The sequence below is a fragment of the Perognathus longimembris genome, chromosome 15 (assembly GCF_023159225.1).
Source record: "Perognathus longimembris pacificus isolate PPM17 chromosome 15, ASM2315922v1, whole genome shotgun sequence".
Taxonomy (NCBI): Eukaryota; Metazoa; Chordata; class Mammalia; order Rodentia; family Heteromyidae; genus Perognathus; species Perognathus longimembris.
This window is the reverse complement of record NC_063175.1, coordinates 18,552,545-18,576,319: the sequence shown is the minus strand read 5'-3', so window position 1 is coordinate 18,576,319 and position 23,775 is coordinate 18,552,545. Positions and strand designations below refer to the sequence as shown.

General features: G+C 45.4%; 1 protein-coding gene across 7 annotated transcripts in view; it reads right to left on the bottom strand.

The window, feature by feature from the left end:
- Greb1l (GREB1 like retinoic acid receptor coactivator) overlaps positions 1 to 23,775 on the bottom strand; it is a 245,621-nt gene that overhangs the window by 15,960 nt on the left and 205,886 nt on the right. For 6 of the 7 annotated variants that reach the window (XM_048363113.1, XM_048363116.1, XM_048363115.1 and 3 more), the window contains 12 exons: positions 22,561 to 22,741; positions 20,599 to 20,791; positions 17,194 to 17,327; positions 14,121 to 14,460; positions 10,212 to 10,327; positions 9,152 to 9,396; positions 6,922 to 7,493; positions 6,592 to 6,694; positions 3,913 to 4,068; positions 3,493 to 3,632; positions 1,278 to 1,439; positions 971 to 1,178 (listed from right to left, as the gene is read on the bottom strand). In XM_048363113.1, coding sequence (XP_048219070.1) covers positions 971 to 1,178; positions 1,278 to 1,439; positions 3,493 to 3,632; positions 3,913 to 4,068; positions 6,592 to 6,694; positions 6,922 to 7,493; positions 9,152 to 9,396; positions 10,212 to 10,327; positions 14,121 to 14,460; positions 17,194 to 17,327; positions 20,599 to 20,791; positions 22,561 to 22,741 — 2,550 coding nt within the window. The remainder of the gene's footprint in view (positions 1 to 970; positions 1,179 to 1,277; positions 1,440 to 3,492; positions 3,633 to 3,912; positions 4,069 to 6,591; positions 6,695 to 6,921; positions 7,494 to 9,151; positions 9,397 to 10,211; positions 10,328 to 14,120; positions 14,461 to 17,193; positions 17,328 to 20,598; positions 20,792 to 22,560; positions 22,742 to 23,775) is intronic. The other variant, XM_048363118.1, reaches the window with a different exon arrangement.

Sequence of the window (23,775 nt, the reverse complement as noted above, 5' to 3'; positions counted from 1 at the left end):
TGCTAGATTATATGAACAAACTCAATGAAAGTTTTTGATCAATAGAGGGGTGAGTTGAGCTAACAGGACAAAGGAGGTTGAATACTGTCGATACATTATTATAAAAATAGAATGATGAAACCTGTTGAAATTGATTTGGAAAGGGGATCAGAGAGTGATATAGTTAATAAGATTTATACTGTATTCTAATCAGAATGTGGAAAGGTAACAATGCGCCCCTCCACTGTAAAACTAATGTAAGCTAATAAATAAAAAGCACCTCTAATTTAACAACAGTAATCCAGTTGAATAAGTGGCCAAAGGACTCTGCAGGGCAGTTTTCTAAAGAAGATCCACAAATAGCTTAAAAGCACAGAAAAAAATCCTCAACATTACTAATCATTAGGGAAACCCAAATCAAAGTGCACTAAACAATGAACTCAGACACCTAATGAAGTTAGCTAGAAAACTTAAAAACTACAGAGCAAGACGTGCTCTGGATGGCACAGCCTGAAGCACTGGTTTCTGTTAGAGGTTGCTTGTCTGTATCAGGAAAATGAGGTTGTAGGTAGCTGCCTGTGTCACCACAGCTGTTGAACACTGAGAAACCTGAGAAAGGCTCCTCCAGGCACATGTGCCACGCACGGCAGTAATGACCTCCCAGTGTCCTGATTAGCAGGAGCCCTCTAGAAGTTGCCATGGGCTTCCAGAAGTGAGGGGTTCTCCAGATCAGGTCCAGTAGCCCCTCCCCTCCTCTCTGCCCAAGAATACTTGCAGTCTACCCTGAGACACAGCCCAACTCTTCCAATATACCAGTAACTTCCTCAGAAGCTCACAATTGTACAACATTTCAGAAAGGGGGGGTGGGTTCCAGGAATAAAACTCTAGTCAGGAAGGCAGGACAATTCCCATAGGCCACCATAAGAAAGTTCACACCAGGAATGGAAGCTGTCACCCCGGCCCTTGCCCTCGTCCCAGGGTGGCCCCTTACCCACGCCTGCATTGTTGAACATGCCGGGGAGCACCAGCATGATGTGGTTGGGCCAGTACTTGCGGTAGAGTGGCATCTCGTATTCTTTGACCACCAGAAGGTGGAGGTGGCTGGTGCCCTCCATGGCGTGGAAAAGATTTAGGAGCCCATGCTCGTGGCGGCCACTGGAAGGAGTGAAAATAGGGCTCTTGACTGCATTCAAATTCTGCTGAAAGGAAAACAAAGATGAAACAGGGGAAATAAAAGCCTCAGATAGCAGTTTAGAGAAACAGGCCTGGTGGCCTTCGCATCCCAACACCTCACCCACCTTGTCTGAAACCAGAGGTAGCCGCATGCTCTCCAGTTGTTTGCCCTGCTTGCTGAAGACAAAATGACTCTCTTTGGACTTGGGAATGATGAAATAGAGCTGAACTTCTTCTCCCAGCATAGAGGAAGAAAATGTGAATGCATGAAGGGTGGAGTCGGACATCTAAATTTGCAAAGAAGAAAGGGAGGGAATGTAAACCTACGATTTCTAGGCTCCTTGTTTCGGTTGTTATTGGGAGGCAAACTGATGTGAGTTTACATGTGCCACCAGGTCACCAGTCCTGGTTATGAGCAGCAGCATACAAATGACTTGGATGGCAATCGGTCTGTAGGTCAGCAGCTGCCAGTGTCTTGGGACCCAAGCCACTGGCTCCTGCATACTTCTCCAAGTGTGGAGGGCACTGCCCGCTGGCACCGCGTGCTTGTTCTTACAGTCCTAGGCATGCATCTCCCAAGGGCCACCATTCCCTGGAGAAATACAGTTTTGCTCTACCTGAGTCAGATCAAAGGATTTGAAAGCCAATGCTTTCTGAATAGAACAGTAGGAGTAACATCATTAAAATCCCCCAGTGGACCTATCTTTCCTGGCGAGAGTGGAAAGTGAAGAATAAACAGTCATTAGCCCAGACCTGGCTTTGGGGAGAGATCATTTGACTCATGTATGCCAGACATAAATCTAACCTATTTTTAAAGGTGCTGGGAAGTTCCCAAGCTCTTGGCAACTTGTTTCTTTAAAGGCTTTACAATGCAGTCAGCATTTGGTTTCGTGAATAGACAATATTAGTTTTCAACAAGTAGAAAAATCTAGGCAGGTTTCAGAATACTTTTAAATATGCTATTTTAGAGAACAATGACATTGTAATTCTTAGTTTATTCTGCTCCACAATGTGGGATTACTTAGTGCTGTAATCATATTAAGACTATATGAACAGGGTTTTTAATTCTGAACTTTTCTAGACAAATGATTTATACACTAGGGAACACTTGAATCTTCTATAGCCTGTAAAGTACTGTGAACCACTTTCAGAGCAGCCTTTCAAGGAAACAAAAAGTTATAAAAAAGAGGTATAAAATATTTTTAAAGGGGTATAAAAGGTAATTTGTTTTAAGTATACCCCTTCTAGTGTGTTTCTATTTCAGGGAAAGGGAGGGAGCCCTGAGAAGCAGAAGCAGGTTTGGGAGTTTGCAGGGCACGGCCCTCAAGTAGCATGAGCTGTCTCCAGTGCTCAGAGCATGCCATAAAAATCAGGGCTGGGATATGGCCTAGTGGCAAGAGTGCTTGCCTTGTATACATGAAGCCCTGGGTTCAATTCCCCAGAACCACATATATAGAAAACAGCCAGAAGTGGCACTGTGGCTCAAGTGGCAGAGTGTTAGCCTTGAGCAAAAGGAAGCCAGGGGCAGTGCTCAGGCCCTGAGTCCAAGCCCCAGGACTGGCAAAAAAACCCCAAAAAACAAAACAAAACAAAACAAAAACAAAGAAAAACCAGGCTCAACCTTTCTTCCATGCAGACTGTGAATACTCTCACTCACTTGCTGCTTTTTCCCTTCTTTTGTGTTTAAAGATGCAGTAGCCAAAAAGAAAGCCAAATGGGCCAAAGGTGGTAAGAGTTTGTACTAACTGATGTGACCCTGGCTTCAATTCTCAGCAACAATAAACCAATAAAAATGAGGCTGGGTGTGGTCATCACTGAGGCTATGTTATTCTAGTACACCGGAGGCTTAGTTCAGAGGATGGAGAGTTCAAGGCCAGCCTGGGATAAATAGTGAGACCTTGACTGTAAAATAGATGCATATACAAAAGGCAAATAAACTATTTTATTGACCACATTCTGTGTTTTCTCTCAGTTCTAACTGTGTGCAATAAACAGCTCTACTAGTCAAAATTGTTCCAAGTAGAAGAAATCACTAGATCAGGCTTGTCAGAATCACAGCTCTAAAGCTATGCCCATGGGTCTGTTAAATAATCATTCTGTGTTGGGCCAAACTCAAGAAGAGACCCTCTTACCAAGTATACCATAGTATCTAGCCTTTTGGGGATCAGAGATATGTTTATAACAGCTACCTAAACACAACACATGTAGAAGATACTAAGTGCTTATGCCCTGCAGTACTGGGAAGCCTAAGTGTTTTTGCCTCAGTGACTCCTGCTCCTCAGTAAGCTATCATTTCCCATGCTGGAAACTCAGGGCTTGCCCCACCCTGACACACTGCACCTGTGAGGCAGGGGTGAAGTCCATGTACTGGTGGCACTGCTCGCAGTGGTGGAAGGTGTTGTAGGCCGCGTATTTGGTCAGCATCATGGACACGGTTTCTCGTTTCCGGGGTTCTTCAAGTCTGCATTCCTTCATTACTTCTGTGTACACAGGAATAAAACAAAAACACTGTGATTCCATGGTCACAGGTAAAGCCTCTATGCCTGGGAAGAAAGGTCCCCTAGTCCCAAAAGGACTTTTCTAAGGATTTTATAATTTATTCCCTGACAAGGCATAAAAATTAAAAGATGATGAATATGTGTGGAAGAGAGAAAAACTGGAGAATCCTGAAGCTGCCGCAGATGGGGCTGCCTCTGGCTTCCTGTCTGGTTCTGCATGTCCTCGGGCTCAGGGGAGGCGAGCCTGGCTCTGCACACTGACCTCGTTTCACTCCTGCCAGCTTCTTGGTGTACACCAGGCTCATCACGCTGTACTTGGGGTCATGCACGCTGACGTCAAAAGGCATCTTGCTGAAGCTCTCCAGGTCGGGCCAGGGCTCTCCCTCAGACTGGCTCACGTCACTGCTTTCGCTGTGATCTAGGACAAGAAGAAAGTGTGCGGAACAGGCGGACCTCTCTCCCTCCCTCTCCCTCCTGGGGAGGAGGGAGACAGCTTCTGAAGTATAAAGCCCAGATGATGGACACAGCTGTTTCTCAAAACGGAGCCTTTCTTCCCGGAGAAGAGCAGCTGTGATTGTTTCTTCAGACCTATGCCAGGAGGAGAAAGCGGCCATCCTCATGCTGTGCTAGTCTCTTCCGCCCTCATTAACAATCTCCCTCAGCTGTAGATCAACTAAGTCTCTCTCAAAATTGCCTTCAGACTGGAGGACCTAAATCCTTAGCTTTAGCTAAGATATGGACACGATGAAATTTTAGGATGCCCTAACCAAGTGTCTATCATCAGCTGCACATTACAGTCACTCAGGAACTCCTAATACCCCTTTCAGACCACACCTCCCAGAACCTCTTAGCTGCATGCACCAGTGGCTCACGTATGTAATCATAACTCCTAAAGAGACGGATGCTTGGAGTATCATGGTTCAAAGGTAGTCTGGGCAGAAAAGTCCGCAATATTCCATCTCCAATTAACTGGCAAAATGCCGGACTGGAGGTGTGACTCAAGTGATGGAACAACAACTATGAGCAAGAAAGCCAAGTTTGAGTGTGTGAGGCCCTGAGTTCAAGCCCTGCTAGCAGATTTTTTTAACTATCCAGGCACCAGCTACCAACCAAAGCATTCCAACATACAGTTGAGCTCTCAGACTGGGACTTGAATCTGGCACTGCCTCTGCTTGTAGGCAGCCAACCTTATCTCTTCAGAGTGATGAGTTTTTATTAGCATTAGGGATGGTATATTAGAAATGCTATATTACAACAGTGGCAGATACATAGTATGTGTCCAGTAGATAGTATTATTAAATGTTAAGATCAAACAGCTTAGGCCTAGAAACAAGGGAATAAATACTTTGAAATTCTCTTAAAAGGTCTAAAACTGGAAGTATAGCTTATTTTTCTACATTGTTTATTTTTATACCCTGCAGTTGAAATCTGCATTCTATTAAAAATGTCAAGCATGTTGCAGTGAAGGTGTCTTTGCGTCCTTCCATAGCTCCTTTATGTTAGCCCTCACTTAAATGAGGGAGAAGCCGCTGGGCACTGGTGGGTCACGCCCATAATCCTAGCTACTCAGGAGTCTGAGGGATGAGCACGGTGTTTTGAAGAAGGCTGGGGCAGTAATGTCTGTGACACTCTGACCTCCAGTTAGCCACCTCTCCCCAACAAACAAACAAAACCAGGGGAAAGCAAACAAACCAAGTCTCCCCAGTGTATCGGACCATGTCATAATTGGCCTGAGTGATGCAGAGGGAGAGATGGTCTCTCCCTCCGTAGCAGGCTTTGAAAGTGAAATCAAAGGCATTGCTCTGCTGTGGTGCCTGAGAGCCTGGTGGCAGAGCCAGCAGGAGTGACAGGACCAGCTCCAGTTGGTTTTCCTGGGCTTTGTCCTCCTGGCATGAGGCCCCTTTCAGGGTTGTGGCATTGCACAGTTGTCCTGGAGCTCTGGTTCCCCTCTGGGGCTGCAGCTCTGGTACAGCTCAGCCCGCAACACAAGGAGGCATGAGGGTACTCAGGAGGTTGAGATCTGAGGTTTCTGTTTTGAAGCCAGTTTGCCATAATCGTTTTTTGTTTTTTTTTTTTTTTCAGTTTGCCAGAATCTTATCTCCAATTAACCACGCAAAAGCTGGAAGTGGAGGTGTGGCTTCAGTTGGGAGAGCACCAGTCTTAAGTACAATGGACAATGCCCAGGCCCTGAGTTCAAATTTATTTTGGCCCAAGGGGAAAAAAGGGGTGGGAAGATGAGATTACATAAAGATGTGTGTGTGTACGTAAAATCACAGATATGAATTTCTTTGTAGAAATAGGGCTGGAGCCACAATAAAATGACGAACCACCCTGCACTACATCAGTCCTTTGTGCGGGCTCAAGAACATTGTCTTTGCAATGCAAGTGAGGTGAAAGTTCGGAGAGCTAATGAAATAGCAGATGCCAAAGGGAGCCCCCATGGGGCTTGCCTTCAGAAGAACTTTCCTCCCCACAGTCCCTTTCCATCTGGCAGATGCTAGGGGCCCAGGGCTGTACACAGTCCTCGAAGGCCGTGACGGCCCCTCACTGCAAAGGGGAGCAGTCCAGTTGGGGTGCCAACGTTCAGCACACAGGTTTTCATTTCATGACAGTAACCTTATGCCTTCACTGACAGTCTATGAAGGAAATTCGGGAGCTCCTCCAGCTGCTCAGCGAGGGGCGGGAGTCTAGAACGTGCCACAGTTGTGTGCCCCTGTCCCCGGGCGGCCTTTCACACCCATTACAACCATGGCAGCAGCGACCTTTCCTAACAGGCCTCGAGCCCCTTTCCAGCACCCCGCTGCCCGTGAGGGGAGGCCTCCTGGAGTCGGGAGACCAGTGGGCACCCGGGACGACGGCAAGCAAGGGGCTGGAGGCACTTCAGGCAGGGGCAGCGGCGCTGCCTTCAGGGTCTCGTGTGGGGTTCTCGCCGTGGACTCACCAGCATTGATTTCCTCTTCATCGTACACATCCACCTCCAGGAGCCGGATGAGCATGCGGAAGAGGATCCTAAGGAACTGTAAATAGGAGCCGGTCTTTCCCACCTGACGGAAGTGGTGTTTATTCCGGTAAAGGAGCAGGGGAGAGAAGGGAGGGAAGAGAAAAGAGATTTCACACCTGGACTCTGGCGCAGAGTTCTCAAGGCGCTGCCGCTAAAGCCTGGGGGCCGCCTGCCAGTCCCCGCCCTCCGCAGGCCCAGGCCCAGGCCCAAGCCCGGGTCCGGCCCCTAAGGTCTGGGAACCACACACCAGCCTCCGCCCACCACGCCTACCTGCGGGGGTCCGGTGAGCAGCAGGCGCCTCGGGTGGAAGGCCCGGGCCCCCGAGGCGGGGTCCAGCTGGTTGCTGTGGTCGGCGTGGTGCTGCCGGGCCGCCGTCCACTGCCGGTAGTACTGGGACTGCTCCTCGCCGCCCGCGTCCCGGGGCAGGCAGGGCCGCAGGGAGCTCACCCACGCCACGTCGGCGTGGGGCAGCAGGGAGGCCGAGGACGGCAGCTTGCCACCCTTCTGGGCGCCCAGGAGGCTGTAAGCTGCCTTGGACACGATCACCACCGGGGGCAGGGTGACCGCGAGGCCCTGGCAGCCTTGGGTGGCCTGGCTCCAGGGCCATGCGAGGCTCCGGGTGCCCAAGGAGGACGAGGAGGGCTTGGAGGTGCTGCTGCTGGCCATCGCGGGGCCCAGGGAGTCACACTCCTGCTTGAGGGCCTCCCCTGAGGCCGCACTGGCCGAGACACCCTCCCCCGGCCCCACGCTCGCGGCCGGACTCAGGAGGCTGGGGGCCCGCGGCTGCCTCTGGGCCTTGTCTGCGGTGCTGGAGGAGCTCACTCCGTTCTCCATGAGGGACCCTGCAAAGGACGGGCAGAGCTCACCGGGCCGCCTTTCCTAAGGCCGGGGCCAGCAGATTGGGCCTGGAGAGCCAGCGGACACTGCGAGAAAAGCCAACTCTGCCTGTCTCCTCCTCCATTCTAGTCTTGGCCCTGACTTCTCGCTGGGCTTGGCCAGTGGGAGACACCCGTGGAAGCATATTCTTCTTTCTGCATGGCCACTTGCAGCAGCCACCCCCAGTGGAAGCCCAGGGGAAAGTCTAGAACACTTAGTGTTGTGATTGTGGCCTGAGGGGTGGGAGGCTACACAGTGAAAGACAAACTATTACCTTTCTAGAGGTGGTCAGAACTAGCCACAGCACAAATTGTGTGATGGCCAACTAGTGGAGGGAAAGGAGGAGTGAAACATGAGCACCACCCTCTTCCTCCTGCTCCCCATCTCTCCCCTCCTGGTGTGTACTCCAGGGCTCCTAAAGGCGCTATGCCCTCCCTCCCATTTCTAACTGAATTGAGTTGGCTTTGAGGGAAAGTTGGGGAGCTTCTAGATAGTAGTGGGGTTGAGGGAGGTAAAGAGATACAGGCCTAGCCCTGACCCCTGCTGAGGGACAAACCTAGGAGAACTGTGGCTGGCTGGTGGAGGATGGGGTGGCCCCTCATGCCTCTGAAGGACTAGGGTCACAATGGTGGAAACACCACAGGCAACAGCCTCTTCAGTTCCCACAAGCAGCCCTCCAACAGCTGCTGGCAGAATGAAGAGGAGGAAGAGCAACACACTTTGAACACAAAATTGTGTGTGTGTGTGTGTGTGTGTGTGTGTGTGTATGTATGTATGTATGTTTCGGAGTGACAAAATGATCTCAGTGATAGTGCAGAAAAAAGGGAAGGAGTCAGAACACATGGGCCAATATTAATGGCGGTTACTTCTGATGGTGGGGTTATGTTTAGCTTTAATTCTTGTGTTTTTATACCTTCTCCAAGTTTTCTGAAATAATAAGAGAAAGCTGTATTTGCTCTAGTACAATTTACCACAAGAAAAGTCCAGGCCCTGCCATAAGACATCAGGCTGTGAGCATTGGTCCCAGAGCAGCTGTAGGGCTACAAACACTTGCCGCTAAGTATTTACCAAAGTCATTTTTTCATTCAAAGATTTGTGCAGGTACTTAGCCACTTGACACACACCTACAGCTTCAGCAAAAGAGGGCATTTGTATAAATATGAGCTGTAGAGCCACCATTTGGAGATAAGGGTGGGAAACACTAGGAAGTATGGTGCAGGTTGCAATTGATGGAATCTACTCATTGTCTTTAACCTGTTACCAAACTTGGTCAAATGTTTCCCAGAGACAGAGGCTGTGGATATTCTGCCATTCTGTCTGCATCTGTCCCAGGAACTGTGGTCTGGAGAAGCCACAGCATCAGGTCAGTAGCTGCTCTGCCTTCCAAACTCCCACTCACCTCCTCCCATTCCCCCAGTGAAGGAGAGAGTACTGACCCAAGGCACCTGTGATAGGAGGAAGAGGAGGAGGAGGGAGTACTGACCCAAGGCTCCTGTGATAGGAGGAGCAGGAGGAGGAGGGAGTACTGACCCAAGGCTCCTGTGATAGGAGGAACAGGAGGAGGAGGGAGTACTGACCCAAAGCTCCTGTGATAGGAGGAAGAGGAGGAGGAGGGAGTACTGACCCGAGGTTCCAGTGACAGCACTGCTGTTGCTCTGCGGCCGCTCCAGGTCGATGAGCAACTCCTCCGAGTCATTCTCGCTGGCAGAGGCTCGCTCTGGCTCCTTTCCACTGAGGTCTAGGGCAGCAGTGGGTCCCCGGATGACCTCTTTTGAGACATAGCAGCATGCCAGCCCCACCTCCTGTTCCAAAGCCGTGCGAGTTAAATAGCTTGAGTCGATTAACCGGAGGTCACAGTACTTCAAAGACCTGTACAGAAGTAACTCCATTGGTGGCCAGTCCCTCTGCTGGGCATGTGGGGTTTAAGCTTCTCTGGAGGGTATTGAGGCAGTGAGGACCAAGGCTGCAGTGCCAGCTAAGCTTGATTTACATCTCAGCTCTGCTATCCACCAACCATCAACCTTAATTTCTCTGTGCTTTATTTTCTTTCAAGTATAAAGTAGATATCCCAGGGGCTGGGGTGGGGGGTATAGATTAATGGTAGAGGGCTCTGCTAGCTTGTGCAAGGCCCTAGATTCAGTCCCCAGCAGTGAAAATAATAACAAAAGAAAACAACAAATCCTGATTTAAGAGAGGACAGCAGAGCTGGCTTATTCAGTCAGTACAAGGGACAAATGGCTTGATGTGGATGCATGGAAAGCATTCAGGGCAAGGCCTGACACACACGCAGTAAGCACTCAATTGATGCTTTTATTGTTGCTGTTTTTCCGTCTGTGGGAGATCTTTGAGAGGCTTAGTGATAGTAGATTAGCAAATAATTTTATCTAAAAAAAGTATCTATATTTGTGTCTCTGTCTCTGTCTGTTTCTCCTCCTGTATCTCCTGCTTTTCCTCTCCTGCTCTGACTACCAGGCTTACAGGCACAACCATTTTTTGCTTTGTTTTGTTTTTGCATTTGACCTGTCTTACTCCCAAAACCACTAGGTGCTCTCTGAAAGCTGAAAGAGAATGAAGTAAGGCTCTATTTCTTATGTCCCTGCAGGAAACCATGACATGCCAAACAAACTAAATGCCCAGCTCACTGGGCAGCTAATTCCAAATGGAGTCAATTATTCATACAGTACCTGGGAAAGGTTTCCCCCAGCGGGTCTTTGCCGGTTAATATCACTATACAAGGGAGACCTTCTAAATCTTGATATGTCCGAGGGATCCATTCTTCTGGCTCATTTCCTCTCCACATCTGTACAAAGTATCAACAGGAAGAAGTGAAAACTCTAAAACTCCTACTTGTAGTTTATACCTTTTCAAAGGTTTCTAGGTCTAGAGTTCAAACACCCTGTGCTTCCTGATAACTTCTTCAAAGTGTAACAGATTTTAGTTGCTACTTTTAAAAGCATATGCAAAGCAGTTCTATGAGAATGTGGCCTTTCGTTTTTGTCTCAATAGAATAAAACAGGAGGTCTTAGTAGTCTTCATGCATTAACCCCACAGGCCAAAGAAATAATGTGGAACATGTGGCCAGTGATGCAAACGTCACAGCAGTTCTGGCGAGTGGCCCGCTGACTCAAAGCACTCAAATGTACTTTCTTTGTATCACTGGCAAACTTTTGGTATTAATTTTTTTTTAAAGTTCCACTTGTGGGCTGGGAATGCGGCTTAGTGGTAGAGTGCTTGCCTAGCATGCATGAAGCCCTGGGTTCGATTCCTCAGCACCACATAAACTGAAAAGGCCAGAAGTGGCGCTGTGGCTCAAGTAGTAGAGTGCTAGCCTTGAGCCTTGAGCAAAAAGAAGCCAGGGACAGTGCTCATGCCCCGAATTCAAGCCCCAGAACTGACAATTTTTTTTTTCCAGTTGTAAGTGACCTAGAATAGAACCAAAAAGGACTCCATTAGAAAAGCCAGTTTTGATGGTTATTTCTTTTCTTCTTGCAACTTATTGACTTATTGTTAAGAACAAATGACAAGTGATTATTGATTTCAGGCCTCCAAAGAGTCTCTTACAGAGCTATCGCCTGGATCAAGGGAAAGGAAACAAACAAAACCAACAGCTTGCCCTTACTCAAAAGAGATTCAGTTTTCTCATGGCTTCATAAAGTACACAGCACCACTGGGCAGTGATGGCTCACGTCTGTAATCCTAGCTACTCAGGAGACTGAGATCTGAGGATTGCAGTCCGAAGCTAGCCGGGGTAGGAAAGTCCATGAGACTCTTAACTCCAATTAACCACCAAAAAAAAAAAAAAAAAAAAAAAAAGGGAGTGGAGCAATAGCTCAAGTGGTAGAATGCCAGCCTTGAGCAAAACAGCTAAGAGACAACATATAGGGCCCAAGTTCAAGCCCTAGAACTGGCACCAAAAAAAAAAAAAAAGTATTAAGCTCTGATTTCTCATATTAATGCAGGTATACAACAACATACATGTGTACATCTTTAATAAATGGAACATCAATTGTGAAAACATGAACATGGCTATGAGTAGAATATAAAACCACCAACTTGAAAGACACTCAAATCTAAAGAGATAATGCAGATTATTTTTCTATTTTAGAGCAGAAAGAAGCTAGGCCATATCAAGTGGATAATAAGGTAGTTCCTACCTATTATAGGTATAACATCTAATTATGCTTTATGTCAGCTTTCTAGCAGGAGTTACCATACAGAAATGAACTAACATTTCTAGCCATGCTTTGCGGGGGGGTGGGGGGGGGCGGCGAGGAGAATTAGGTTTATTTCAAATAGAAGAGTAGTCTTCCATAAACACAAAATATGACAAGGAGAAATATATGCAACAAAAGAGAACAGAATTTGACTGATTATTTGCTGATGTTCAGAAAAGATTTGCTGATACTTAGGAAAGACTCACTGAAAGCTGTGCACAGTGGTGCACACCTGTAATCTCAACACTAGAGAGGCTGGGCAGGAATATCTTGAATTTGAGGCCAGCTTGGGCTATCCAATGAAACCCTGTCTCAAAATAATTTTTGTTTTTGGCCAGTCCTAGGCCGTGAACTCAGGGCCTGAGCACTGTCCCTGGCTTCTTTTTTGCTCAAGGCTAGTACTCTACCTCTTGAGCCACAGTGACACCTCTGGATTTTTCTATATATGTGGTGCTGAGGAATTGAACTTAGGGCTTCATGTATATGAGGCAAGCACTCTACCACTAGGCCATATTCCCAACCCCAGGGTTTTTTTCTTTCTTTCTTTCTTTCTTCTTTTTTTTTTTTTTTAATGTGAGTGGTGCCCAGCAACTACACATAAAATGGAGGGTAATACAGGTGTGTTGAGAGGCAACTACTTCGGGCCCCCTTTGCACATAGCAAACTCTCAAAACAGGTCTTCAACCTTGCCCTAACTGTCCTTTGAAGTCCCTGCTGGTGATTCTGATACACTGGCAGTCAGGTGAAGAACCTTAGCTTTGATAATATTTTTCAAACAATGGCCCAGAGATGTAATTATTTACAACCCACAGATCCATACTGACTTAGTGCCTAGCCTTTCTAAACAAATGACCTCACAGTTAATCAAGGTCAATGGAGAACCAGAAAGCCTAGAGCCTCACCTCTATTACAGCACCTCCCATATGAGGGAGATTATTTGCTTTTCAAAATTCTTCATCACTAACAACACAGCACCTCCCACATGAGGAAGATTATTTGCTTTTCAAAATTCTTCATCACTAACATTTATTTTCTCTGTGTCTCAGTGATTTACACTGTGAGAGCGGGGTTTAGGAATTTTATTATTTATCCCAGGAATTCGGATATAATGCTGCTTATAACAATGCTTATTTTAAAAAGGTAAACACATTCCTATATCTGAAATATATGTTACAACTTCCACAAAATACAGGAATTATCACTTTTGAACAATTTTGTTTGTTCCAGTTGCTTATTTCCAAGAAAATAAGAGATATTTTGTCTGCATTTTAGATTCTGTTTAGGTTAGCTAATGAAAAGGTTTCTGGTTGTTAAGTAACTCATGGATTCTACAACAGAGTTCTTAGAAGTCATACAGTCCAACTCCTGCAGTCTACAGATGGGAAACTACAGTCCAGGGTGAAATGGGATTTCTACAAGATGCTGTCTAGAGATGTCTGTCCATTAAGTTTGTGCCAAACTAGATTAAAAAAAACAATTTAGCGTGTGCAGGATGTGGAGACTGTATCAGTCTCTCAGCCAAACAGTAGCCCGCTTGGTTCCATGCCCATATGAATGCGGGTATTTGAGTATGTGCTTTTTAATGGCTAGGACATAGAGGAAAACCCTAAGACAGGCCTAAGGTAGGGAGTTAGGTTAGTAGATCCATGCCTGGCAGGAGGGGTAGGGGACAAGCAGAGTCCCTGGCCGTGCAGGGAGCTGGGAGGAACTCATCATGCACTCAGTCCCTCTGTATGAGAGCTGGCAAAATCGGTCCAGCCAAAGCCTGGGGGTCAAAGCAAGTACAGAGAAACAACGAGGAGTTGGGGGAGTCCACATGCAAGGGAGCTGGGAGTAACAGCATACTGAATACTTTACCGACTAGCCATGGGCTGACAGATGGGCTAGATGGACAGAAAAGAATTAGTGAGTTGAGGATACTTAATGGGATACTCCACACATGTCTGAGAGAACTTACCGTTAAAAAAAAAATCTTCCTATGTAAATGCAAACCCTCTGTAATGACAGTAAATTCTTAATAAAGAAAACAAGAAAATCTAGTCATAAAAAAAAAATCTTCCTGAGAAAACAGAGGGCCATGGTCTAGATGCATCTCAAAGGTCAAGGAATATAGTATCAAATTGGGTCAACCTATTTGTTGCACTGCAGTGGGGGAACATGGATGGCAACTAGGGGCTAACTAGAGGGCTCCACAGAAGTTTTAGAAGCTAGTTCCATTTAAGAATCTCTGTCCCTGAGCCTTAATACTGTCATGGAGAACTAAGTCACACATGTGCAAAAATCCATTGAGCTCAGATCCTCTCGGCCACCAAGGTAGGATTCCTAGAAAACAGAAGCAGATGGGATTCTGTAAGAGAGAAACACTGGTCCACTACTCACCTTTAATCGTGCCACAAAGTGATTTGCCACGTTGAGTTCGGTGGCCGGGTTCCCCAGGATGATCTCGAAGCGATACTGCAGGCCCAGCTTGTCACGCACCTCCTGCAGTCGCTCTTTGGCCAGCATGGCCAGCTGCACCGAGGGCACCCTGATCACCAGCATGTGGCCCCTCCCGCTTTTGTTTTTTCCTGGGGAGCTGATGAGGTCATCTATGATGCTGAGCGTTTCAGGTGTGCTGTGGCCTCGGAGTGATGCCATGGTGGTGAGAGCCATCAGGGCTTCAGAGTACTGCTGTATGAGAAGATAGCAGCGGACGACCATGCTGTGCAACCGGGGATACCTTCAACAGAACACAGGGAGGGGCACTCAGCCACAGGCAGGCCGGGCTGGAACAGCGGGGCTTGCTTGGTAGAATGTAGATGGGACATTGGTGCAGGGGTTAGCTTCAGAAAGACCTGGGATCTCACATCACTAGAAAGAAGTTGTTTCCAAAGCCTGCTGGGCCAGCTGAGGCAAATTTAAAAGGCTTAGGGCTGGTCAGGTGAGCTTCGCTCTGCAGTGTGGTCTGCAGGTCAGCAGCAGCCGAGCACTCTTTAGCATGGTCGGTGTTCCCATCCACATTTGCTGAACGGGGCCTGCAGCTGAGCAAGGGCGTTCAGATGATCTGGATGCACATTAAATTCAGAGGCATACTGGTCCAAGTAGGTTATGTGTTATCTAGTCATTGTACAAAGGAGTTTCAATTCAACAAGTCAGATTATGAGTACAATGCACCTCCATCAGTGTTAGCCATTATAGTTCTCCTCCAAGGCTCTTGATGGAGTCACACTGGATAACCCCTGTGTCCTAACCTTTTCTGGTGCCACTGGGTTAGACTGGCAGCATATGGCCTTAGTTCTCTGACATGTACATTTACAATAAAGACATTTTTGAGACATTATTGTAGTATCTGTGGAGTATTAAACATAAAAGGTATTACTGGTTTAAGGCTAGTCCCACTGATAGCAGTAACTGTATCCTCTATAAAATGAACTGTGGTGTGGGAAAAATAAATTGAAGCTGACTGGAGAAAGACCACCCCCTGGTGGTGAAGCCTTTTTTTTTTTTTCTTTTTTGCCAGTCCTGGGCCTTGGACTCGGGCCTGAGCACTGACCCTGGCTTCTTTTTGCTCAAGGCTAGCACTCTGCCACAGCGCCACTTCTGGCAGTTTTCTGTATATGTGGTGCTGGGGAATCAAACCCAGGGCTTCATGTATTAGAGGCAAGCACTTTTGCCACTAGGCCATATCCCTAGCCCAGGTGAAGCCTTTTATTACTCAGAACCTTTCTTGCTTAAAGGAGAGGAGCAAATCTGATCCTGGAAGGGTCACAGTACCATTATTCTCCCCTTGTTAGACTTTTAGGTAAAGAGACTGTGTTGCTCTTATTGGAAGTTTTACAATTACAAAGCAGGCAAAAGAGAACTATTATTTAGGTGCTCTGTCTGAGGAAACCAGGCCTGCTGACAGGATGAGTACCAATAGGTAAAGAGGCCCCACTTACAGCACGAAGAGGTAGGGACTAGTCAAGAAGATAGGTCCTGGCATAGCAGGGCCAGGCCCACAGTTGGCTGAGAAGTTCCTAAAGTATGAAAAAGGCTGAGTGAGGGCATTTTCCTCTGGCTGCCAGATGGGAGAAGTGTGGCCCGACAGGGGAAAACTAGTGGGAAATGTTGCCCTCCTTTCACTTTGTAATTCTATATAGAATGCCACAGGCCCTACCAGCATTGTACAGTGAAGTTTAGGGTCAAATATCATGCAGGGAGCAGCACCAACATAATGTAGTTTTGAAGGATTTCGAAGGCAAAGGAACAGAGGTAACCTGTATTCTAAAGAACCACCACTCCCTTTTTGTAACTTATAAGAAGCTGTGAGAAATATAGCTACTTGTCCCAGATCATATGTATGTACAGCTCCAGAACTGGGTCTCATTTTATTTAGGTTTCTACAATGTCCTTACACACTGTAATGTTTTAGTAGGTTGTGTCAAAGAGAAGAAAGCCTTGGTTTAATCCTGGGCCAAGGTGGGAAACTTATAAAGGGGAGATACATAAATGATTTTGGAAATTTCAGATCACATGTTCTGTGTAAGGATTAATGTCATATTGTTAGTTTTCTCATCTCCAACAGCTGTAAAATATGAGATCCTTCTTGGAGCTTCTCCTTTTTTTTCCTGACACAGCATTACAACTTGCTGGGTGGACTACATCTAATTGTTCTCATTTTTATTTCCCTTTGTTTCTTACCAAAATTACAGAGCAGATTTTTTTAGAGCAGATTTTTAAATAGCTAACCTGTGATTGGAGCCAGGGTCTGTCTGTCTGTCTGTCTGTCTGTCTGTCTCTTTCTCTTTTTCTTCTCTTGGCTTGAACTCAGGGACTGGGCACTGTTGCTCAAGGCTAGTGCTCTAACATTTGAGCCACAGCTCCACTTTCAGATTTTGGGTGGTTAATTGGAGATTAGTCTCATAGAATTTCTTGCCCTGGTTGAACTGAGATCCTCAGCCTCCTAAGTAGTTAGGATTATAGGCATGAGCCACCAGCACCCAGCCTGAAGCCTTATTGTCCCACAGTTGGTGATCAAACAGTACTGGGGCAGAAGGTAGGAGGGGACACTGTTAGGTAAAGGGCTTTACATATTCAGAGGCTACAATTCAGGGTCAGAAATGAAAAAAAAAGTTTCAAAGTTAGACCTGATAAAAGAAGAATTCTGATCTTCAACCCTCAGGGACTAGAGAAAAGGTGCCAAGAACTGAACATGCTTAGCTGCTCGGATTGCTCCTTAACTTTCTTCTGTCTCTCTTAATAGAGGTCTGTTTTAAAAAGTGGTCTTCCATTCTATTATAGGTCACTGTTTTCCTTTGTTGGTCTGGGATAGTCAGAAAACTCATGGGAGTAGAAGGTCATCTTAGGAAAGGCTATTTTTATTTGACTTTTTATGTCATCTGCATGGGCTCCATCAAACTTGCTATGACATGAACAGAAAGGCATTTGGCTATTTTCAATCTGCAAGTACAATGAAAGCAGAAATCCTTACCTCTCCAGGAGTGTGTTCACCATCTTCTCAAAGGTCTCGTCACATCTCAGAAGTGGGCTGGTGACCCCCCACTGCAGAGACTTGCTGTACTCGTTCAAGCCGAAGTACAGCTTCTCCTCACAGCCCACATCCTCCTGATTGAAAACACAGGCCAAATCCCCAATGAAGACAGGATACTGTGTGTTGTGGGTTTTATGGGGTGGGGGATGGAGGGGAGGGCGTCCCTATAAGAGGTTATTTCCTGAGAGGTAAAAGAAAAATTGTGTTTTGTTATGTGACCTAATATCAACTCTGCAATAGTTTCTCTTCACTTTGATTGAACTTTATATGTGATTAGTGGAGTGTTGACATGTTCTCTTTAGGCGAATATTAACTACAGGAGTGATTTGTTTTCTTTTCTTTTGGCTTAGACAGACCTGGTCAGATGGCTTCAACTCCTAATCTTTCCCCACTGGAAGCAGCACTCTACTTGGATATGTTTGGTGTCCACAGAACTCTGGAAACTCTAAAACTCCTGTTGCAACTTTTTTTTCTAACATCATTTAATGACACGGCTCATAGAAGTTCATCATTAAAAATTAGTTTTAAAAATGTAATGTATGCTCTCTCTGCCCTCTTTCACGGGATACACAGCACCTGTCCTTCCCCTTTCATGATGACTTAGTCATTGCTACGAAAATGAGCTGCTATTTTGGGAAATGACCCACAGATGTCCTCCGAGGATCCTGAGACATGTGACAAGCTTGTTCTTAAAGGAGGAAGAAGCCCCAGAATATTAAATAAGCTTTTGTATCTCATGGATCTAGTTTTGTTGTTGCTTAAAGTTTTCTTCATTAATCTCTCCCTTCCCCTCTTTTATCTTTCCTTTCTCTCTCTCCTTCCTTTTCTTTTACTCTCTCTCCTTCCTTTCGCTTCCTCTCCATCCTCTTTCCCTTCGTTCATTCCTTCTCTTTTCCCTCCCCCTTCCCTCCTTCCCTCCTCCCCTCCCTCCCTCCCTCCCTCCCTCCCTTCCTTCCTTCCTTCCTTCCTTCCTTCCTTCCTTCCTTCCTTCCTTCCTTCCTTCCTTCCTTCCCTCCTTCTTTCCTTCCTTCTCTCTTCCCCCCTCCCTCCTTCCCTCCCTCTCTCTCACCATCTGTTTCTTTCTGTTTTGAAGTACTGGGATGAAATGCGCTCATTTGAGCCATGAACCATGCCTCCAGCCCACTTTACTTTTTGTTTGTTTTTCACATAAGTCTCTAACTTTGCCCAGGTTGGCATAAAATAGAGATCTTCCTGTCTGTTCTTAACTCCTGAGTAGCTGGGATTTGGGGCATGCACTATCATACCCAGCTTGTATTAATGTTTCAGTCATATTTTCTTGTCATGTTGTTTGTGTATTTTAGTCTCATTCTCCAATTTATTTTACAAGGAAAAATAAGTCAGCTTTTAAAAGAAGAAGTAAATAAGGCAATCAAGAAAGAAAAGCAGGGATAAAAGAAATAAGGTTGCATTAGGAACAAGATCAGTTATGCATGCCAGAATGGTGGGCAAAGGCAGTCAAAACAATACTTAATGTACATAAGTGGAAATGGAAGTAGGAAACTTGAGCAGTTGATAGGGATTGGGATGGATGGATGGATGGATAGAGGGGAAAATGATGGAAGGGTGACACTGACCAAGGTATATTGTACTCATAAATGGACATGTTGAATTGCAAACCCTTTCTACAAGTACTTAAAGAAAATTTTAAAAAATGCATGCCAGGGCTGGGAATATGGCCTAATGCTAGAGTGCTTGCCTCCTCAGCACCACATATTATAGAAAAAGCCAGAAGTGGCACTGTGGCTCAAGAAATAGAGTGCTAGACAAAGCCAGGGAAAGTGCTCAGGCCCTGAGTTCAAGCCCTAGAACTGGCAAAAATAAATGCATGGTAGAGTTGGGTGTCAGTGGCTCACACCTGTAATCCTAACTACTCAGGAGGCTGAGATCTGAGGATCATGGTTCAAAGGTAGCCCAGGCAGAAAAGTCCCTGTGAGACTCTTATCTTCAATTAACCATTCAAAAACTGGAAGTATCTCTGTGGTTCAAAGTGTAGATGGCTAGCCTTGAGCACAAAGAAGCTCAGGGAAAGCACCCAGACCCCGAGTTCAAGCCCCACAACTGAGAAAAAAAATGCCAGAGGTTTGGAAACATTTTGTTAGAAATGGGCTATAAAGTTGGTCCTGAGCTTTTCACCAACTCATCTAAAGCACTGTGATTTGCAGGGTACATATGAAGCATTATTTAACTAACAACTTATTTAATTTTTGTGGCCCCAAACCAGATAATACTGCTTGTTGGAATAGGGTAATACTTGAGAGCAAGTCGATTTTACATGAAGACTGGAGGGTGTTCTTACAGATTCTGGAAGCTTAGAGTACACTCTAAGGTTTTAAGGCTTATTTCTTTCCTTCTGGGTGTACCTGGTACTGCAAAGCAGTTTGAGTCATTTCAGGAACAAGAGTTGTTTCTCTCTGTTTCCTTTCTGATGTGGCCTATAGGCACACAGTCACATGGAAAAGATTTATCTTTTCTTCTCATCATCACCCCAGTTTCTTTGGGAAAACATTGACTCTTTCTCTGTACCTGCTCCTTTTCCTGATGCTGCATTATAATTTTCTGGGTAGGATGTATCTACCTGTCCTCACCCCCACCTCCACTCCCCAGTTCTGGCAAAACTATAAGGCAGATGGTTAAATGATGTCTTGTGACCAGGTGGAGCCAGACAGGTCTGGGGAACGAGAACAGCTGAAACATTAGAAGTGACTAGTTCCTCATTCTGTTACATTTGCATTCAAGTGGAGCTGTAAGGTTTTAATGCCACTGATTTCATAGTGGAAGTGAATAGGACCACTCTTTAAAAAGTAAGTAAGGAGGGCTAGAGGCATGGCTCGGGCTGCAGAGCATCTGCCGAGCAAATGTGAACACCTGATTCCAAGCTTCAGTAATGTCAAATTGAAGAAAAAGTTATGAAACTCTGATTAACTTCTGCAATTTTATCCACACAAGCAGCTTCAGGTATCAGTAATATTCAATTCAAAAATCTTTGAAAAGGATTCCAAATCCATATGCTAAAGCCCTATGCAGCCTGTCCTGTGCTGTGCTAGTGCATCCTAACTCTTTCAAAGCAGTGCCATCTGCCATTACAGGTCAAGCTTCCTCTACACTGCTTCCCCCCACCCCCACCCCCCAATTAAAGGCATCATCTTCATTTCCAAACTGAAAAAATTGTGATCATATGTAACTTTCTGAAGATAGAGCATTAGTTTGATTTTTTTAAAACTCTTGGGCTTCTTTTATTTTAGCTCTTGTGCTTATTTGCGGTCATATTTGGTTTCAGGTTCTGCCCCTTGGGGAACTGAGATCAGGATGGTATGGGAGACTCACCGCTGTGTCCAGCTGTATCCAGTGAACTTCGTTGCTGGAGCTGATTCGGGACTGCTGGGTCTGAAGTGTGTACGGAAAGGAGCTAACCTGGAGCACCAGGAGGTTGAAAGATTCCAGAACTTCTCTGCAATTAATGACTCTATCAGCCAACCCGTGACTGGGTTCACCGTGGGACAGAGTGCCTGAGATGACACTGTGGAAACAGTGAAAGTCATATTAATACCTCCTCATTTCATTGATTGGATGCAGAAACCTATGCCAATGCACAGATAATGTTCTAATTCTTATTTTTCTGGTTCTTCAGAACAGAGAGGAGATAAAAACCAATAATGTGGGAGCCAAGCATGAGGTATGCCTGTGATCCTAGCACCTGGAAGGCTGAAGTTCAAGACTGCCTCCGGGGAACATGCTGAGGCCTTGTCTCAAAAACAAAGCAAAATATAATTTGGAAGACAGATATTACCTTCCTTCTTAATCCTTTTTCTGACAGCTTTCAAGGACTGTCCCCCCTCCAATCCCCATTTTCAGTTTGTTCTGATCTACCTCAACGGACAAGCATAGCTTGCTCTGTAGTTGACATGGATTGCTTTACTTTGAAAGTTCAAACAAGAGAGGGAGCTTCTGGATGAAAATGTGAGTGTTCCAGGGCTCCCTGGCTTTGGGTTCTAGACTGGGGTGAAGATTGGGGGAGGCCTCCTCCTCCTGCAACTTGTGACCAAGACTTGCATCTCTGAAGCTTTATTTCTGTTCTGTCCAGTCTGGATATACAAGGATGTCATAAAGACTCAAAAACAAATAATAAAAAAATAATCTTTGTTGTTGATGTGTGCTGGTACTTAGCCTTTTTTGCTCAAGGCTAGTGCTCTACCACTTGAATCACACCACTCGTGGCTTTTTGCTGGTTAACTAGAGATAAGAGTCTCACAGACTTTCCTGCCCAACCCTGGCTTTGGACCATGATCCTCAGGTCTCAGCATCCTGAGTAGCTAGGATTACAGCTAAGAAGAATCTTTATTATACAGAGATACCTGTGTGCATTCTCAGCAAAGAAGTCACCAGCTGTTTCTGCTCATAGAACATTAAGAAATGTATGCAAAAGATTTTCCTGCTTTCAGTTTCTCCTTCTCTTCTTTTTATTTCATCGTCCATTTCTTGTAAATCTAGTCAGTTATGAAAGGTCCTTCTTAATCTACTTAACTTTTAGATTTTAAATTGAAGAGTATCAAACACATTTTGGCTACAACAGGTGTTTCTGTCATCCTGACATTTCTACTACAGTCCAAAAAAGCTCCAGAGCATTCCTAAGTTCGAAGAAAGGAAAATCTGTAAATGCTCAATGATGCCCTAAATTTCCACTACATGTCAAGCTCAGTGGCTATTTGCCACTGTGTACTCTTTAAAAAAGGGGGAGTACCCCTTTAAAAATGTTTTGCCTTTTTAGTTCATAGGAGGAAAGATAACCCTTAACAGACAATTACAATTTGGTCAGGGAGCAAAATGCCTCCTAATTCCAACAGACCATGGAAGAAATGGGGTTTTTGTTTTCTTAAACTGGAAAACCATGGAAGGTTTGGGATGTGTTTTCAAATCATTAAAGTGGAATTTCTTCTTCTGTTAAAGGTCAAAGAGAAGAGAAAAAGGCCAGAAAGGAGAAGAGGAGAGCTGGGGAGGAAAGCAGGCAGCATGCTTTCCTTTGGGGTTCCTCTAAAGCAACTGACTTTCTCAAGGCTCTGAAGGCCATAGTTTAAACAGGAATTTCTAAATTCCCCCAGAGTGTAATTTTAAAAAATCAACTAGGAAGAGGAAGTGCAGGCACAAGGAAAGATAAGGAAAAAGTTACCAGGAAGCAGATGCCAAATGTTAAGGGTCCCCGCCTTCACATCACTGCCCCTAAGGCATTCCCTTAGGTAACAGTTACTTGTATAGAAGAAACACTGTGTTTGCTCACACGGAAGCAATCACCTCGTTAGCTCCACATGGGAGTTGTCATGAACTAGCACAAACAGTGTGTACGGGTTCTGTTTCACCCTCCTCATAAAAACGTCAAACTTGCTTTGAATCTCATTGTCCAGACGAACAACATATTTCTCTGCTCTCTGATGAGCCGTCCCGTTTTCCTCTAGTCCCAGGTCTACAAGGACACCTGTTCAGAAGAAAAGTTTCACTGTTGTACACATTTTACAGGAACACATGTTGCACACATGTTGTCTACACACACACACACACACACAACTATGAGATAAACTTTTGCTCAGTGCTAATGGGTACTGGTACTATAGAGACTTACAGAGCAGCATGCTTTTCTTTTTTATGTTGTTTACCATAGTTCTGAGGAGGAAACAGCAGATTTTCTTTACCGGAGAATGTTCTACTCAGCATCTTATCACCTGACAAGGGACATCTTGACCCATGAAGCCAAATGCAGTTGAAACTAGGAGACTTGTTTAATAATTCAGTTCTACTTATAGGCAAAGCACTGATGTTGCTGGCTATCAATGATCATTGGGAATAAATTAAGCTCTGAGCTACAGTTTGTGACCAAATTAATATAACCACATGATCCTTCCTTAGCAACAAAAAAATATATATGGATGAGAAATACAAAGTCCAAAGATGCTATCTTAGGTTATGTGAGATTAGCTCTTGAGCTTCTTTAGTAGTGTTGTGGGGTTTAGTATTTTTTAATAATTTAGTAGTATTTTTCCTCCCAATATGGGGGTTTGTACTCAAAAGCCTTGCACTTGCTAAGCAAGTGCTTTACCACTTGAGCCACTCCACCAGTTCCTTTTTGCATTGGTTATTTTTTTTTGACTGATGTCTTGCTTTATGCCCAGGCAAGTCTAGACCTCTGTCCTTCCATTTGTGCTTCCTCACAAAGAGATGACAGGCCTATGCTACCACATTCAGCCATATGCTTCCCCCATACCACTAGTTGAGATGAAGTCTCTTGCACATTTGTTTTCCTTTTTTGCTTGGCTGGCTTCAAACTATGATCCCCTGGTCTCTACTTTCCAAGTATCCAGGATTTTCAGGCTTCAGCCACTATGCCCAACTCTTCTTTTACTTCCTTCCTCCATTTTTCCCTCCCTCTCTTCCTTTCCCTCTTCCCTTTCTTTCTCCCTTCATTCACTCTCTCTGAACTTCTCATGATTCTAAGATATTCATTAGGTTAGGAAA